The sequence below is a fragment of the Motacilla alba genome, chromosome Z, assembly GCF_015832195.1.
Source record: "Motacilla alba alba isolate MOTALB_02 chromosome Z, Motacilla_alba_V1.0_pri, whole genome shotgun sequence".
Lineage (NCBI taxonomy): Eukaryota > Metazoa > Chordata > Aves > Passeriformes > Motacillidae > Motacilla > Motacilla alba.
This window is the reverse complement of record NC_052046.1, coordinates 51,371,826-51,391,739: the sequence shown is the minus strand read 5'-3', so window position 1 is coordinate 51,391,739 and position 19,914 is coordinate 51,371,826. Positions and strand designations below refer to the sequence as shown.

The window sequence follows — 19,914 nt, the reverse complement described above, 5'->3', positions numbered from 1 at the left end:
AAATGCAGATGTTTTCTAAATGCAGACCTACTAAAACCAGCACAACTCCTGGTTTAGCAACCAAAAACCAGTGAAGATCCTCTTCACAATTCTTCAGATTTTCCACTTAGAATAAAAGTACCATGAAAACATCTACCATTACACGTGTTTTAGTATCAAACTATAAAATACATCTTCAGTCATTAAAAAAAAAAAATCTCCTTTTTTCTTTCTTTTTCTTCCTTTTTAAAAGTTGGGATTTCATCTATACTAAGACTACTAAAACTCTTCAAGCATTTTGGAGTTTTGAAATCCAGCACCCATGCCAGGCAAAATGCTAGGACAAAACAGTACTGTTTCTCCTAATTAGTATTTTGCTGATTAGTTCCCAGGTAATGACTGGTAGATAGGAGAGTCCAGGAACCATTCCCAAAAGGCAGTTCACATATAGACACTGTTTTGGAGACAAAAGTGTTGGACTAGTCTCTGCACCTGGAAACAAAAGAAATATACACCATTGCGTCTGAACTTCATGCATCAATATCCTCACAATTTCACCTTATTTATATTTAATAAATTATTCTGTCCTGTTGTAAATTCTTTTGATACTGTTTGGGTTTGGAACATGAGGGTACTGTGTGTTTGTTTTCATTTTGTAATACCATTTCATTTTAGTTTTCTGTTACGTGAAAAACTGTGGAAAGTGGGCGTACAGACTGATGGCATGAAAAAGGTTTTGCATGGTGTTGTCAGAAGTTCCAAAGTCTTCTTTACAACATTGCCCTTTGACAGCAAGTTTAAATATTATAACATTGGGAAAAAATTGGTCAGATGGAAATCATCTTGTGTTTTTTGTGGTTTGTTTGTGTTTTTTAAAGTACAGTTCTAATCCAAAGGGAGTTGCTATGGGACAACAAAATATCATTGTGAGATAATGTATTTAAAAGGAGCAAAATTGGTCTTCAATACAAATCATTTACTTCTTCCTGGGATAAGAAAACAAGGGAAAAATAACAGTATTTTTAATGAAGGTGTTGACTCATTTAACATATTTTCCAAAGGGAGCATTTAAAGAGCAATGATTTTGCAGCCACTTAATACTTATGTATCTTACTGCAATTATTTTGAATCACTGGATTTCCAACTATTGCAGGAGTTATTTCCATTTGTGGACACTTCTGCTGAAAAAGAACTTAAGGTATACTACCCTTTACCTTCTCATTTCTGACCGTGAAGACCCTTGAGAAATTTTATGTTTTCTAACCATAAACAGATTGGTATGATACATTTCCTATCAAGTTTATCAAGTTTCCAGAGGAGAAACTTTTTCTCTAAATATAACAGTACTAGATCATCAGTGTGCATTCTTCAGTAACTTCCATAAGCAGCAACCACAAATATGACTATTATTGTTCACACTTGGCTTACAACTGCCATAGAACAACATCTGTCTTGACACTGTAAGCACACTGAAATGGCAAGAGCTGATTATCAACACACCTCCACCAAAAACATGCTAGACCCTGAAAAGAGGAAAACAGAAACACTTTTAGGAATTGAATGCCTGTAGCTAGAAAAGATAGCATAAATTGACAGTGGAGAAGTGAAGAAAGAAAAGTGTGATGTTTCTTGAAAATTGAAATATTATTATTTTTGTTATCATTATCACAATCATTATTATAATAATTATTATTACTTCATGCCAGAAAGAAGATTTAATATTAATTTATTTACTGCTGAATTATTAAAACTGTGTTTTCACTATCAGACAAGGAATTAAAAACACAGTGAAAACAAGGAACAAAAATGTGACTTGTAAGGTCTAGAATGGGTCTGTGAGAAAACAAGGCTAGAGAGAAAAATGAGCAGTATTTAAGTAATCAAAAATAAAGGAACAGACAAGAAAACTCAGCTAAAGGAAGAACTATAAGGACATATATTCCATATGCAGCAGAGAAGGGCACAGCCATAGTCATATGCTGGTAGCTTTACTTTAACAGGAAAAGGAGAGAAGGATTATCTGGACGTTATGAGCACTGCCAACAGGTTGACATTATCCTCACTAAGGAATGAAGGGGAAGTGCAAAAAGAGAGAGAACGACAAGATGAAGAGAGCCATTTCAGTATGTTTGATTTAATAAGCCAAAATACCCAGAAGAACAAGAACCTGTGCTACAGAAAACAAGTGTTTTATCACAGAGATAATTACTTGCCATTCTTCCAACCCACCTGTTTGTTTGTTTGTGTGTTTGTTTTTTGAGGAGGAAAAGAATAACCAGCTGTCATTTTCCCCATTCTTTAACCTAAGTGTTTAGAACTTGAGTTTTTAATATAATATCTGTTACAGGGGACCAGCAAAAACCAATCAGACTCTTTATCTCACCTTCCCATATGAAAGGCATTAATCTCTCCTTTTCTTAAAGCTCAAAGTTCGGAAGCACTGATACACACTGTAAAATAATTTCTAACCTCTACAGGAAATTCAATACAGGAAAATACAACTAAAACATGAAAATACATTTACTTCCTTAGAAATTAATTATTTTGGCTGGTTAATTCTGCCATATTATTTCTTCTTAGCTGCTTCATCTATTCAATCTGTATCAGTGCACTGAAGATGCTAGGATGTCTCAAGGTACAAGAAAACTTTGTGGTGGGGTGCAAAAAGCCCTTTCAAGACAAAATAGTGCATGAAGTTCCTGCAAAGCATTCTGTATCTCACAGGAGCCACTTTTCTACTGCTAAGGATCAAAATTATGATTTGCAGTTCACAGATATAAGCAGCGCTGCATTGTGCTTAAAGATTTTCCAATTGCCTATTATTACTTCAGCTCCAACTCTACTGTTCAGATAGTGTCCAAACATGCCTGACCATAATGAATGTAAAACTTTTTATGCAAAGCTGAAAGGAAAATTAAAGGAGGGTAAAAGTGAAAAGACTATGTACATTTTAAACTTGCAACTCTCCTTTTACCTTGTTTCTTTTATATAGACCTTGTGTAAGGATATCTGTATTTTTAATAACCTTTTGCCTCTCGGCTTCAGCACCAAACCCCCCAACACATTCAGTTACTTATCAGCTAAATTGTTTCTTTTTACAGAAACACACCTTCATCTTAACCATGGATTAGGTAAGTCTTTAGGCACACATGCCTTTATTTACTCGCAAACAAAATATGAATTGCAATGTCAATCAGAACACAAAGCAAACAGGCAGTTAAAAATTAAAAGCAAGATTATGAGCCTAGGACAGAGAAATTTTAGATTTTGATCATTAATCAGACAGCATAAGATTGTGGAAAAAACTAATTTATCATTAATAAGCTTTAGCCAAAAGCTGTTCAACTGCAGTTTAGTATATGTTGGATAAAATCCTATATAAACCATCTTTGTAAGTATTTTCACTTAAAAAATAGCAAGAGAGAACAATAGAGTTTATGAATTGTTACCAATATGGTAGTATTACACATAGGTATGCACCTTTTCTTTACCAGAGACAAGGAAACTAATGTTAAGCAAGTACCAAGTTTCAGGAACACATCAAAATCCATCAAGAGATCTCATTTCTTATTTTTAATGAAAACTGCCAACCCCATAGTAATCTTCTAGCACCACACTCTATTCCTATTTCCTTTTCAGCTTTGGAAGGAGCTAAGAGCACATCTTAAAGTATTATTAATGTATAAACACAAAACCAAAAAACAAATTCCAACAAACAAACAGAATATAAATACATTACGGAAACTTTAATCAAACGCATGCAATTACAACAGCAATAGCTTTAACCCATAGGCTTAGCTTAATTAGAGAGTGTTCTCGTATACAACTCTCACCAAGAGTACCCCCTGTAACTGTACAATTAAAGGCTCAAGCATGAAGGAATACAAGCCCTAGTGAGCAGTTTCTAAAATGTGTCAACAGAACATAGGGAATAATTCTTCCTAACCTGCACCTCCGTCCTTATCTCATCTTACTATTTTGAACCGCTGTAGTATCAATCCAGCAGCTCAAGGCGCTTGCTAGTTACGCTTCTGACATCGCTTACAGGATAAATATAAATTCACTAAATCTCCTGCCTTCTGTCTACATAATCCCTTAACCTCTCCCTTTCCACAGCTATGATTCGCTGCCTTTTTTTCATCTCTGGCCTCCACACCATTTTCGTTCTGCCTTCCTTTCTCATGCTGCCTTCCCCTTCCCACTTATTTTTTTTTAACTCATTGACATTCAGCATACCTTCACAGTGAGACTTGTGGTCACTGCTCTTTTACTTCACAGCCTGCTTCAGCATGTTGTTTTGGTTTTTACATTTTATTGAAGCACAGGAATTTTAAATAGTGTTCTCTGGTTAGCAGATTTCTATTAAATTTAACATTTGCCTGTAAGACACAGACCAAGCAGATAATATTAATCAAGTAGACAACTTTTCAGTGATCAATGTGCTACAAAAAGAACTAGACAGAACAGTGTATGTCACATTTAAAAGAAAATTAGAAAAAAAAAAGAGTCAAGCAAATAAATTATTAGCTGAAGTACAGGCAGCAGTATTCAAACTGCACAGAAGCTGCTCCCAAAATTAGATTAACAAAGCACAAGACCATTCTACATTATTGAACTATCAGCAGCAGAAGGAAGTGAGCTTTCTCAGATTTTATCAACTTCATTTTAAATTCTGAAAAAAAAAAAAAAAAAAAGTTAAAAGGTCTAAGAACAGACCATGAGTAAATCAAAGCTTTATTCTGCTATATTTTCTCCCTGATTCTTGAACCAGTTTTTAAAAATAACATCTTCTCCTTGTTCAAAATCTGGACACACATAGAAATTCAAATTGTTTCTTTTAAGCAACAATCAAATAACTATTTAGATAAAATTAAAAAATAAAAACTAGTGTTGTAGCCAAATTATATTTTTGGGAATATCAAAACAGATTTTTGTACAGGAAAGCTCATTTGAAGCAAAATCTGTGTCATTAAAAAGGCCCCACTATAACACAATTTTACACATGTGCTGAGGCACAAGAAGACCCAGTCATGCAGTATTTCTACAAATAAGCGCACAGACAGCAAAGTTCATACCACTTTCAATAACAAGCTGCAAATGAGAGGAAAAGCTTCAATCATGCCAAACTTATCTCCACTTGTACACAGCTGGACCTGGACATCTCAAGGAGTAAAGCAAAACTTGAATTAAGGAATGAACAAGTGGCATGGGTTAAACCAAGACTTGGTCTAGGCCATTGCTACTAAAAGGCTAGATTGCTGCATTAAGTTATTGCTTGAAGTCAGCAAAACTGGAAGTTTTCTCCCGTTATGTCATTGAGTCAGAAGAAAAGTATCTCATTAATACCTCCAAAAAGGAGGTCTTCTGGCTGCTCCAGACTCATTTCCAATAGTTTTGAAGACCTACTTCCCCCACTGCCGTCTTTCAAACCTTGGTTCTGTGTTTTATCAGGCAGGCTGCACAAGCAGGTCGCCTCTTTCTCTTGCAAATGGAAACAGACAGTGGCCAGTAGCCCTTCAGGCTGTTTTTCATAACCTCTCATTTTCAGCTGTGCGGCAGCCACTTCACTGTACCGTACTGCTGCTATAAGACTGTCTGCTACAGGTTACAGAGAGCCTTCACAAACAAAAATCATGGGAAAATAAACATCACCATAAGAATTAGTCAGGTGTCCCTCAGGTCCCAGCCCATTCTTGTGTGTGTCACCACTTCATCTATTTTGCCTCCTCAGATGAGGAGGACAATGCATTGAGTCTTGACCTTTGAGCTGCAAACCTAGCCTTGAGCAACTTGGTGACCTACATGGCAGCTTCACAACTCGATAACTAGTTGGCTGGAGTCTAAAAATGCATTATTCACTTCTGATTCTCTGATTCTCCCCACACTGCACCATATGCTGTCACTAGACTATTTGCTAAAAAAAATGTAGTTTCCAAAAGCAGACTTTATTAGCTTTGTGGCTTGATGAAACACTACTTTGAAAGAACTTTAATAATAAAAAGAGATATGCATTTTCTTTTCCTGCCTAAACACTGAAATTTACAGAAGGAAAAAAATACACACATGTGCATATGCAGTTTTAAGTATATCTGCTCCTGCTTATTTTTCCTAAAACAAACTCCCAGTGTTTTAGATGAGTAACATACAATTCTGGTTGCATATTTTGTAGGGCCAAAGACCTACAGTGGATTTGAAAATTAGCATACACCTCTGCCCAGAAGTGGTACCAGGTTCCTGTGATACTAATCTAAGTACAGAAGCCAACTGCTGGAAAGATATACTTGAAAAAGTAGGGTTTGGTAAAATTTGGTGTGCTAAACTGTATCAAATCATACCTGCACATCTCACCATCTAGACTAGCTACATATCTCCCCTCCCTTTTCCCTGAAAATGTGCCACAAGAATTTCAGTTGTCACATTCCTTACTGCATCATCGTGTGTCCCTAGGAGACTCTGATGGCATTTCTCAGTGTTGTAGAATTAGGATTTCTTATCCTCTTAATGACCAAAACACAGCTGTCCAACATGTTCCAGCCAGCACAACCCTGGCATCTCTACTGTTAACCCAGCAGCACATCATCGGGGTTATTTTGTCCCAGTGAACATGCATCAATATGCACATATAGATCTAACAGTGGGAGTTTCTTTCATTAAAAAAAAAAAAAAGTACTGCTAAAGCTCCTAGTAAGTTTTGTCCACAATATGAAGTTCAAATACAGGTCTGAAAAAGAGACTAAAGACAAAAAGTTGAGTGGTTTGGGATTCATTAATTCATTTTAGTGTCTAAAAAGCTATGCGCACACAGGAGGATAAAGAAACAACCTGAGCTATTCCCACATTTGAAATGCTTTTGTCAGAGTGCAGACACAGGAAAACAAGTTCTAAATGAGATTATAAAAGAACTCAATCTTCAGAATAATCCTTAGAATCTAATATTTTCAACAGTGATTTTTCTCCTGCCTGCAGAATTAGCCATAACAATGCAATACCATACAACTTGTTCTAAGTTCATTGCTTCATCTTGCCTAATATAACACCTAAAGTGTTAAAGTAACTCTTTTTTTCTACCCTGTAGGCATTGAAGGGAATACTCTCAGCATATATAAATCTGTTGAATACTTCAAACCCAAAGAGCTGTCATAACCGTCTTAGAACCTGACCTTAAATTTATGATTGCTTAAAGAGACCAATTTTTAAAGGTGCCAAATAAGTTATGCAAAGCTTGCATTAAACTTCAAGAAAAGACTCTGAAGGCCATGCTGCTTCTTACTCAATAAATCTTACAACAATGCTCTTCATTAATGAGAGCACTAGAATGATACATGCGCAAAATGTTTTCAGTAATTTCCTGTTACTTTCAGGTTACATGCCGTTCAAGAGTAACTAGTACGCAACCACGGACTGGGAGAGGAGTGTGTGTAGAGCAGCCCTGCAAAAGGGATCTGGGGGTGCTGGTCAGCAGCAGCTCAGGGTGAGCCAGCAGTGTGTGCCCAGGCAGCCAGGAGGGCAAACCCCACCCCGGGATGCAGCAGACACAGCATCACCAGCTGTGATTGGGATCATCCTGCTGGATTCAGCCCTGGTGCGGCCTCACCCTGAGTCCTGTGTGCAGTGCTGGGCCCCAGAGTCTGAGAAGGGTGAGAAGGGCCTGGAATGGTCCAGAGGAGGATAACAGAGCTGGTGGAAGGGCTGGAAGGCACATCCTGTGAGGAGCGGCTGAGGGCTCTGGGTTTGTCTGGTTTGGAGAGGAGGCGGCTCAGGGGTGACCTCATTGCTCTGTACAGCTCCCTGAGGAGCAGACCTGCAGAGGGAGAGGGAGTGCTGGTGTGTTCCTGGCATCCAGCAACATGGAATGGGAATGGCTCAAAGCTGCATCTGGAGAGGTTCAGACTGGATAACAGAAAACATTTCTTTACCAAGACGGTGGTCAAACACTAGAGCAGGCTTCCTGGAATTGATGCCCCAAACCTGCCAGTGCCTTAAATAGAGACACTTGGGCAATGCCCTCAGTATCAGGCTTTGTGTTCTGGTCAGCCCTGGAGCAGTCAGGCAGTTGGACTAGGTGATTGTTTTGGGTCCTTTTCAGCTGGAACTATCTCTCTATATGCTGGTGTTAAATAGCTCTGTTGGAACTAACAAAAAACATTGTTTGGTCCCAGCAAAAATGGAACTTGCATTTCATGGCACTTGGAGTTTCTCAGCCATAATGGTCTTAGTATAAGGTTACCAACTCAATTTAAAGCTGTAGTTCTTTCTGTCAGAGAGACAGAAATACCAACTGTGAGTGACAAAAAACTTCCTAAAAGGCCACTCACTTCTTCTGATCTGGATGCCAAGTTCCTCTCTGTTATTCTGTGAACACTATGGAAATTTCAGAGGGTAACTTGATTTTAATGCTTGCAGTTAAATCTGTAAGAATCTGTAAGTCCTCCATAGTGTACCCAGAGTTACGGTTCCTGAAATACCCCTGCTTTCACGCATCACAAACATTGCTGCTCCACCACAAAAGCACAGACTCCTCAGTGTTCACATCTTTATCCTTATTAATTGAAGGAATAAAAAGAGGGACTAAGTAATCAGGAAGAGGGACTACGACGAAGTTGTTTTGTTGTTGTTATTCTTTTTTCCCCAACCACACAGCAACTACTATCACTGAAGAGCCTGCTCCAAGTTATCTTTTGTCTCAGATGAAGAGGAAGAGAGGGCAGAGCTTCATTTTGAACTCTGCCCGCTATATCGGTAACGGCGGTTCCCGACACCGCACGCCGCGGGCCTTGCTTCCAAGGCAGGGCTTTCCCGGTGTCGGAGAGCGAGTCCTCCCGCACATCGCCTCCGCAGCCTGCGGTGCCGTCCGGGGCGCCCCGTTACCGCCTCGTGGGACGGGGAAGTCGCCGCCGGGATTTCCCTCCTCGCCCGGGCCACCGCAGCCCAGACCGCTGCTCTCGCCCGCGGGGACGCTGTGCCGGGGGTGCCGGAGCCCGACGGATCCCGCGGCTCCGGCAGCGGCCGGGCGGGCTCCACGCCGCGCAGTGCAACGCCGTGGCGCAGCACCGGGAGGCGGCGAAGCAGGCGCGGCTGCCGCGCCGCAGGTGCGCGGAGCCCCCGCCGAGAACGGGGCGTGCGGGGAGCGGAACTCCCGCCGCGGCCGCGCAGAGCCGAGGCGAGCCCAGCCGAGCCCAGCCGAGCCCAGCCGAGCCCTGCCGCCCCCCGGGCCCTGCGACCCGCGAGCCGCCGCCCGCACCCGGCCCCCAGAGCCGCCGCCCCCCGAGCAGCCCTGCCGCCGCCGCCGCCCCTTTCCGCTCCGGCACCTGGATGTGGCAGGAGATCTCGGAGTCGTCCAGCAGCCGCACGGTGCATTTCATCTCCGCGCTTAGCGACCTGATGCTGGAGCTCCGGAACCGGATCATCCCGGCAGCCCGCCCGCCGCTGCCGCCCCGCAGGCAGCCGCAGGGGGCCAGCCTGCAGAGGCGCCCGGCCGACCACGGCACGGCACGGCGCGGCGTGGCACAGCGCTGCACGGCGCGACACGGCGCGGAGAGGCGCGGCGGCAGCGCCACCCCTCAGCCCCGCGGCGTTCCGCCGCCGCCCGCCATCCGCCCGCCCGCCGCGGCTCGGGCCGCCGCTGCGTCAGGATGCGCTCCGCTGGCCGGCCTCAGCATCCTCCTGCGCCCGCCCCCGGCACGGCATGGCACGGCACGGCACGGCCCGCGGGGGCACCTCTCCGCCCTCACCTGCTCCTCCCGCTTCTCCGCCCCACGGTCCCGGCTGGGCTCCCTGCGCGACTCCGTTCCGTCGGGCTGGCAGCGCCCAGAGGGAAATGGACAGCGCGATTGTTTGTCTTCGCCGCCACGGGCGTGCCTCGACTGGTTTTGAGTCCACCTGGGCGACTGTACTCGCGTGGGAATGCCCGATGCCCTGCAAACGGGGGACAACCCCCAGGCTGCCGGCGGGGAGCGGAGTCCCCACGCTGGCTGGCCGCCCATGCCTCCGGCGTATCCCAATACAGCCCGAGGCAGGAGGAGAAGCCTGTGGAATACATATATGGAGTCACACTAAAGAAACCTCACCAAAGATGAGTGTACCCTAATGAAACAGAAGAAAACAGAATGCAACTTACTGTAAGAGTGCAAGCCTTGGAAACTTGTTTCCTCAGGGAAAAAAAAAATGGCCCATTAGGGAGCAGCAGTCAGATTCCATTTGTTGTCTAAGCGGGAAAGAAAATGAAACATCCAGTGGTTTCACTATTATGTTCTCCATCACAAAAGGGTGTACACATTTGTGTAAACCCTTGCTGGCAGAAAGCAAGCACCATCCTTAACCAGCCTTGAAACAGGGATCAGCATTGTGTTAAAAAATTAGCACTTGCCTTTGAAATATTAAATGAAAAACAGCCAGGGCAAAATGTGGCATGACTGGAAGTTTACAAATATAAAAGAAGCACTGACAGTCACACAGGAGATGCATTTCCGTTATTATTGCCTAGTTGTCTGGATTATCTCTAAATGTTCATATTTTGAAAATAGCTCTGTGCGAGTGGCGTTGTTTAGAAAAATCCATGTAAAATCCTAAGTGCTGCTACTGCTGTAAGCTCTTTCTTTGGGTTTCTGCTGGACTGCTAACAGCAGAAAATACAGGCAACCACAAACAAATGTGAAATATATAATGCTCACTACCATCAGCTAATAAATATGCAGAGCCCTTTAATGTAGAACATAAAAGAAAAGCTATAAATATATGCTTCTCAGAAATGATAAATGCTTTCAATTGCATAGTGAATAGTGAAGCAAACCAGTGAGTATTTAAAATAGATTATTCACCTCAGCAGCCACAGCCAGCCCACAAGTTATGGAAGAAGGTCCTTATCAGCTGAGACACCAGATGTGGACACCCACTCATTAATAATAAAATAACACTTTATGTCTTACAGTCCTGCAACATGGGAACTCAATAGCAGGATTTAAGCATCTGCCACATGCAGATTGACTCTCAGGTGTCACAGATTTTCCTCCTTCTTATAGAGAAGGAATATTCCCTTTCTAAGCCAAGTATTTTAGCTTTCCTTCAGTCTCTGCAGCACACTTTTCTCCACCCAAAAGGGGAATTATAAGAGAGAGCTGAGCCAATGATGAAGATTTAGTGAGCAGGTCATAGTCTACCATTGTCTGAAGGGGGGTTTTTCTTTACCTTCAGGACTACATAGAGAGGGATGAGCTTTCCAGCAGTTCTCAGAGTTACAGCAACAGTGATGACTACAACATGAAATCTGCAACCCCCAAACAAGTGTGAGCACAGCAAGTATGAACTAGTGTGTACCAACAGCAGCAGAGCTGCCTGAGTACAGAGCTCAGCTGGACTTCATTTGCCTGTTGTATAAACAGGTCACTCTTGTCTTTTGTTCACTTTATTTGCCTCTTTAATATCTCTTACCATGTGTACCTGAGGTGCCTGAGAACTCTCTGAGACACGTAACCCATTTCTATGTTTCAGCTACCACAGCAACAGTTTTTACAGCACAGAATATGGCAGTATTCTAACAGGAACACACCATATAAATTAAGCTATTAAAACCAAATACTCCACTCAGAGAGAAAAAAATCAAAGAACAACTAAAAAACCCAACCAAGTAATGAAAGTTATTTTTGACTGAAAACCAAACACTCTTTCCAGTTGCAACTTCACAAAGTAACTCCATCAGATTAATTTTGCATCACATATTAGGACTACCACTCCTTCCTTATTTGAAAAGAACTCGAGACTTTTTTTTTCCTTTACAAATAGAAGGTCCTTAAAGTTCTCTTAGTATCATAAATTATGCAGAACACCACCCTAACTTACCTCAAAACATATTACAGTGCACCCTTTTTTGCTGGATCTAGGAGGCCAAACAGTCCTTATGTAGCTGGGGTTCGGAAATACTACCTGAAAAGTCAGGTACTTGAGGAATTGACATTTAAAATACTATGGCAAATATAGTTAAACATAGCAACCCATAGATAAATTTAATTCAGTTACCAGAAAATGCTGAGCTGATGGAGTATATAAAAAAATATGCTGCTTGAACTTGCAGAATACGCTTTTGACTCAGGGGAAGGTTATCAGATACTGCTGTTGCTGCCAAAACCGTGTCATGTTATTGAGGTGTTTATTGAACCTCTCACCTGGCTTTGTATTGCAGGTGTTGGAAGTTCTAATGGGGGATCTCAATACCAGGAAATGCCAGCTGCAAGAACTGGATGGTGGTGGGCAGACACATGCTTGAAATGCATTTTAGATCCATCAGTCTCAGAACCACTCCGTGCAATAGTCACATTCCCATTCTTTCTTCACCTAACTGGTCACTGAATGACTTTGCTTTGGGATGAGTACATGTCCAAAAGGACAGTAGCCTACTTACCTAGGAATTGCTGTCAGATACAAAGTGGGACAGCAGGGAGCACTAATGAGCTTGAGCTGTACTTTGATATCTGGATGATTCTGCACGGAGTCAAATTACAGAATATAATTGTCAAGTATTTTCCCTTCAGTGGCTGATAATAACAGCAACTTAAGCTCTTTCAATTAATGTTTGTAATTTAGCCAAATATATAGACATTTGATTTGGATTTGTTTGGGGTTTTTCCCAAATACTTGAAGATTAATCCATTAATACAACTGCTATGGCTGTAAACACTGCCTGCCATGGGTCAGACCTTGAGCTCCAGCATGGGTAGGCCAAACATACAGATCACTGTCCCCAGAGGGGTCCTTCACCAAGGCCCACACCTCCCCATCACCTCAGCCATGTCCCTCACAGGGCTCTCACACTCATTAGCAGGCACAGCAATTAGCCATTGCTCAGAGATCGTGGTGCCATAAGAAAGCAGTGACTTTTTTGTGAAGTCTGTGACAGTTTAGATTTTACTCAGTTCCCTTCTGCAATAGTATTAGGAGCTCCAACACTTAAATATTTCAGATGAAGAGAGATGGCCTGGGCATTAGGCTTCTCCAGAAAATATCCTAAAGAATGGGAGGTGAGGGTTGAGCAAGCAATGAATCAATAGTTCAGGGAGCAGATTCCTGTAGCCAGGAAAGTGTGAGTTTTGCTGTCAAAGGCACAAAGGCACGCACAGTATGATTGTAAAATAGATCCAGTAACTAAGCTGAAATTAGCAGTGAGGTAATTGAAGGGCTGGGCATACCAGGCAGCATGCAAAATATGAAAACAAGTAAGAGGTTCCACACATTTGGGAATTTGTTTCAGTGTTAAGTAGTTGTCTAAAAAATCACTTTGGATCAAAAAACAGTTGAAAAAATAAAAACAAAAAACCAGGGGTTTGCATCTTGAAATAAAAGGTTTCTTACATGTAAATATTACACCAGTAACTTGAAAACTGTTTATAAAATATTAATGCATATATTGAAAAAACCCTATTTGTATTAAAATATACATAAATTACAAAGAAAAATATATTTAAATAGCAAAAGCTGTATTGTTCACTGGGGGCAGAGTTGAGTCAGAAGGCGAACCTTGAATTCACATAGGGTTTCTACTTTCTTTTGCATTACAAAATCAGTACAAAACCATCACATAGTTGTTGCATGAATGAGAAAGCAACAGGATACATAAAATGCTACATTATTCAACAGTAGTATAAAAAGACTCATGATTTTCATGCTTGTACTCTAAAGGGAGCTGTCACTCCCTAAAGTCCACTAAAAAACGCAAGGTTATCAGTGATATATTTGCCCATAACTGCCCCAGTAAAAAAGACCTGGAGTGTTATTGAAATCAGCAGGGCTGTATCTGAACCTGCATGGCACTGGTGGTCCTGTCGACCTCCACATTCCTTAAGTGCACCCCAACCATCGCTTTCAGGGGGTGAAGTGGTGAGTCAGAAGTAGGTATCTTCTTCCACTGCTTAAGTTTAGCAATCTCTATAAAGATTCAGAACAAAGTATGGGAAGAACATTACAGAACTCCCTTTCAGTAGAGAATGACGAGTTGAGTTTACTGTACAAACTTTTCAGCAAATTTCCTGCAGATGTCATCTGGAAGCTCAAACTCCAATCAGCATTTATCTGAGTTAAACTGGATTGCACAACACCACACTTGAAATTTGCTGATGGGAGCAAACTTTACATTGATTTTAATCTACATAGTACAACTACCAAAAAGGAAAATGTCAGCTTTTAGCCTTTGGTTTGAAGCGTACAAAGTCAGTGAGATGATTCTTGTGATTCACTGAGCCCTGGGACTTGCCATGTTTTTCTTATCAGTAGGATCAAAATGTTTCTTTGGTATGCTCTTCTCTTTTCAGGAAATATATATCTAGTTATTCTACTCTAATTCTAATCCAGTGAGTCTAATATACTTCTCTGGAAAACTACAGCAGGCAGTGTACTCTCTGTTTCCCAGGCCGCATCTCCAAAAAAGTGCTCTGAGGACCAAGTTTGTTCCCAAAAACTTCATTCACTTCAGGTTCTCCCTAGCTGCTTTCACACAACCCATGCAGTACTTTTACAGGCTTGGTAACAGCCCCAGAGAAACCCTGCAGCTACCACTGCTGAAAGATTTACAGGCTTTGCACATGACACAACCAGGGGTTTCAGAGGTCTGGAGTTAATGCAGTACCTAGAAGAACCTGATTGTCTCATGCTGAATGCAGAGAGGCTGTCACATCCATATATCTCCTTAGTCTATGATAAATTTTTAAAAAATTACCATACCAATGATTTGGGAATCAAAAAAAAAGACACTCCCTTCATCAAGCTGCAAAGCACAGCTCCATTCTCCTGACCATATTAATGCACAGACAAAGAATACAGTAATCTGATCAATAAAAAAGTTTGGTTTTTAAGTAGGTAGAGATATATTTCCAGGCAGTGTTGATAATTGGAGAAAAGAGATATTGCCTATCTGTTGCTTGAACAGTTCTTCCTTTTATAGAGTTCTTCTAATTAAATTGTTTAGTAACACTCAAATTCAAATGCAATCTAATGTTGCAACAAACAACCACATTTTTTCACCATTATCATTGCAGGTAGGATTAAATTTGATCCTTCCTGTAACAATAGGAGTCATCATAAAATATATAAAAAACTACATTAAGATCAGTTACCTGGTGGCCAGTCCAGCAAAATATTTAGAGCCAGGCTTTGAAGAGCTCTCAGCATCCCAGAAGCGCTGCTCAAGGGGCGCACAGAGAAATAGTCCCCACCACGCACCTTTCTGTGTGTATACTGTTCTTGTTACTGGGTGGAATTTTGATGCTCATGGACAGAACTCTCTTGCAGTAACATCCTGTTTCCATGGCTGCTGCACATGCACTTTGAAAGAGCTCCAAGGGTGTAGACCAGTTTCAGCTGGTTTTACAGTTCCTTTTCTTCTTTTGGGGTTATTATGACTTTTAATACTCCTATCATATGATTTGAATTTTACATCATTTATCTGCAGTGGCAGTTGTATAATTTCAAATGTGTTTATAGCACTTTTCCACCTAGGAATGCTCCTCAAAACTGAGGTCTGTATGAGGAATTATATTTTACACCATGTCTAATTTGCATAAATCAATGTAAAGTCCAGCAAAATAAAACTTCTGCTTAGCAAAATTATGTCAGGTTCCTGCCTAGTGCATATTGTGAACAAAGTAAGTATTACAGGAAAAACATGTATGATATACAACATGTATTTCAAGTTTGTTCATCTTGTCAGCATCTACTCTATATTCAGAATCTGTTATTAAAGTAATTAGCACCATGATTTTTAAATAATAATATGTAACAATATTCAGATTCTGATACATCTCCCTCTATAGCTTCTGGGTTCTGTCATTAATTCCTTTCCAAAGTAGTGTATCGACTGTTGCTTTTTTATCGGTTTGGTTCTTTTAATTACGTAAAAGCTAATATGGACAGGATTTGAAGTTGCAATAAACCTTGTTGTTGAACCTCCTTGCACATGAGGGACTCTGTGGCGCAAGAGCTAAGCGTGCTTGTAAGTGATTGCAAAATGAAGGCTTGGCTACCCAGGGAGGAGATGTGGACTAACTACAGGAAAAAAATTCATGAGAGACACCAAGACAGCATACTTCAAAAGCCCTCAATAGAAAATGCTCAGAAATAGTAATCTTATAACCTACTTGCAGAAGCAGCATTTTAAGATACATATTCTCCCTGACACTTTCCAGAGCCAGCGGGTGGCTCCATCTTACTAATGCTTTGAGTGCTTCTAAAATTATTGGTTCTACATCAGTGCACACTGTTGGTATTGTAAGTGATGTTGAAATATAGACTGCATAACTTTTCCATCCTGCGTCTTATGAGACAAGCACAAGATGAGAAGATAAAATAATTAATCTGTTGCAAAACCTGTACTTCCAGTGGAGGCCAGAATCTTTTAAAGCAACAAAATACTCCTGTAGAAGCAACTGTTATTCTCACAAGGACTGGAATAGAAATAGTAAAACTCTCCTAGATGCTCTTTTCAACTCTGCCTGATTCCTTTTTGAGGAGACTAAAGAAAAGAAAAGTCTTTCTGTAACTCTGTGGTCTTCCTTATTTCCAGTCTGTCCCTACAGTAACACTGAAATTACTCCAGACTGCACGTGACTGTGGTCGGCAAGCAGCAGCCGTGCACTATCTCTGCTAGCAGCTTTCCACACCCAGGCAGAAAAATCCATGTATCCACATCCTGACTGTGCTCTGAGTGTCACACATAATCCCTTGCCTCTTACCATCACTTTTTGATCACAGTTCTGTAGCTCTAGTTGCTACTCTGGACTGAAATTATTGTAATGTTCACATTTTTTATACTCTCAACATGGCAAATAAACAAAATGTTATTTTATAAACTAAGTGTTTCAGACAATTTTGCTTTTTTGAGCACTTCTCTGGAGTATTTATGTTAATCCACTGATTTTGGTCACATCACATGAAGAAATTTTTATGTGGTAAAACACTGGGATTTCTTATACAAAATTACATTTGGTAGGACGTTCATGCAAACCTGAGTTGTTATTGAAAGATTTAACTAGGATTACACTGATAAAATCCAGTCCATAAAATGAAGAATTCAAAACCTAAGGAATAGCCAGGTAAAAAACCCAAGTAATTTTCTATTTCTTATCTGCATTAATTTTATTGAAAGTCAATCAGCTAGCTGTTATAAGCAAATCACAGTATTTCCTTTGCTGTTGTTAGGAAAATTTAAATCATTTAACAATAGCTTGCCTGTTTAGAGCTATGTGTATTTAAACTTTAGATAAATGTTTTCATAGGCTTCCCTGTACAGAAATTAGTGAACTAGGATATGTTCAGGTTGTAGTATGGTATGAAGTACTGCATTCCTCTTTTACCTGTAACTAGGCTCAGATGATTTTGTCATTCCCACAGCTTTGGAACCAAACTGAGAACATACTTGCGTCACAAGCAACAAAGAAAAGCTGCTCCCATTCCCTCTTACCTATTTGTTTCTTTGTACTGCAACCTGGAAAAATAAGAAGAGTTATTTACAATGCTCCTTTTTTATTTTGTGAATATTAGCTCTGAGTTCCAGTATTGAAAAAAAAAGGAAGAGGTAATAAAGAAAAATACTTAATGTGATTTTAAAAACACTTAGCAGCTTTAGTTTGATTTACTGACCCCAAATGTCTGAAAGTTTGACTCATTTATCAAATTGCTGATTTTTTTTCTCAGTACTGGCAAATTCTGTTGGGTACAGAAAGCAATTATGCACTAAGTTCTCCTCAGAAAGGACTTCAGACAATGTATTGACTTTGCATGGCATAAAACTAATTCTGAAAATTGTTGGTAATGTTCCAATCAAGATATTTGTAATTTGATGATTATTTGCTACACAATGAGGACTAACTATGACCAACAGTACACTGCAGTATAGTTTCCTTCAGCTACTCTCCTCAGAGTGAACATACTGTATTCACGCTCTCTGCCTTGTATTAACCATCAATGCATATTCAGGATTTGATATTAACCCCTAAATGACCCCATAAATTTGGGCCTTAGCTGCTTGAAAAACAGTCTTACTCCCCTTAAGATTCAGGAAGCTCAGATTACTAACGTGTCTGAGCCCTCACTTTTCTGAGAAGCAGATGTCCATGACAATGGATGCTCCTGCCAAGCTTTAAGAGGCCTGTCCAGTTCTACAGTAGTTCACCTTTTATACTGCGATAAGTGTCCATTAGGAATTACCACGGGAATGTTTTTTTCTACTTCGTATTTGGCAATATTCTGAACATAACAGACATTTCCTAGTATCAACGGGAAGGAGAAAGATACAGTGAAGGCAAACAGAAATAGCTCCAGAAAAATTAAATTCTCTCATTCATATTTCATGTTACCCGTCTCTAAAATTAGGCAGTTAATTTAAGTAGAAGATGAAGTTTTACTGAATTCCATAAATTCAATATAAGTCAATTAGTCAAACCAGAAAGGCTTAGAAAGACACCAAAAATACTCCCAATAGCCATAAAATATACCACATGCCATTTTAAGAAGTATTTAAAAATACAGTATCTGGAAAATTGTTTTGGGGCTGAGAAGTACTTGATGGTTTTTCTGGTAGGTATTCTTGAGGTTTTTCGGCTTTTAACTCCAGAATGTTCATCCTTCACCATTATATAGTAATTTCACCTATCACTAAATAAATAAAACATCAGAAGACATTTACATTTCCATTTTCTCCTATTTCAGCTAAGTGAATGTACTCTGGAACTCCTGACACCCTACAAGTTTTTTTTAATACAGCTACATCAGAGATTCAGAATCAAGTTCTACATTCTGACAACATTAGAAAGAAAAATAAATGTAAATTATAAGGAGAAGGCATCCATGCCACCTCCGGCAAAGAACTTCAAAGAATAAGCATCAGGACTAATTTCCTAGGATGTACATATATCACCAAATGATGAAAACTAATATGAAACTCTTCCATGTTATTAAAGAAATAGTAAGTGTAAAAATATTTAATAGTTCTATGACTACAACAGAGTGAAAGGGAAATCCTTCCTCACATGAAAATGATCCACATATTTTATTGGATCTACAACTTCAGCACATCTTAAATGCTTCACTAAAGCATACACAATCTGATGCTGTTAAGTCAACCATTATGCTGAGTTTTATCGAGTCATCTCTCCAGCTGACTACTAACAGGAATTATAACTGCACAAATCAGATCAGCCAAATACAAACAGAAAGTCTGAATGTAATTGCCCTCTTCACATTGCATATAGGCTCTTGTGTTTGCACAATTCAATCAGCTTTCTCCAGATCTTGTTCTTCTTCCTGCAGCAGCATCTGCAGAGCACACTGCTGTCTGTACAGTGCATGCAAACTCTGCCAGTGCATGCTCATGTTATGCCATCCTGAGATTTAGTATAAGAAAACCCCTGGCACAACTTCCTGCACAAAAAAGGATATAAAATAGCTATTAGATAACAACACACCAGTCTAACATGGCTCTTTTTGCAAAATGCAAGGATTTGAAGGATGAAAAGCTATCAAATAGAGAAGCTTGTTAAAGCTGGTTACGATAAAAGCCATTGAGTATGCACTAGGCAGGCTAGTCAGTTGCTCTTCATGTTAGCAAAATCTGGGGAATTGTTGTGACAGAGCAAATAAAAATTATAATTCTGGGAATGGGAATAGCAGTTGTGATGCTTCCAGGGTCAAAGTGACTGCTGGTATTTTTGAGCTTGTTCATTTGGATCTCCCAGGAACTCTCATCCAAATTAAGCATTTTTTCCAGTCTCACAATTAATAAGCCAACAAATGGAAAAGATACATGCAAATTCAATTACTTTAGCACAATCACAACCTATTACAGCAAAATATGTATCCAGTCACATGGCGCCTTAAAGAAATCATTGTAGTCTGTTAGTAATCTGAGAACTGGCCTGATTCAGTAATAGCTTAATAATGTTGAAGGTTCTGGTCTTC

At 40.2% G+C, this 19,914-nt stretch overlaps 1 protein-coding gene across 4 annotated transcripts in view; it reads right to left on the bottom strand.

Moving 5' to 3' along the window:
- FRMD3 (FERM domain containing 3) overlaps window positions 1-10,115 on the bottom strand; it is a 129,227-nt gene extending 119,112 nt beyond the window's left edge. Inside the window, exons 1-2 of one of the 4 annotated variants that reach the window (XM_038124015.1) lie at window positions 10,097-10,115; window positions 9,711-10,005 (exon numbers count right to left, since the gene is read on the bottom strand). In XM_038124015.1, the coding sequence (XP_037979943.1) occupies window positions 9,711-9,962 (252 nt within the window). In that variant the 5' untranslated portion in view covers window positions 9,963-10,005; window positions 10,097-10,115. Of the gene's footprint in view, window positions 1-4,215; window positions 4,359-7,573; window positions 9,157-9,287; window positions 9,691-9,710; window positions 10,006-10,096 lie in introns of those variants that run through there. The other 3 variants (XM_038124017.1, XM_038124019.1, XM_038124016.1) reach the window with 3 other exon arrangements.
- Window positions 10,116-19,914: the final 9,799 nt, after the last annotated feature.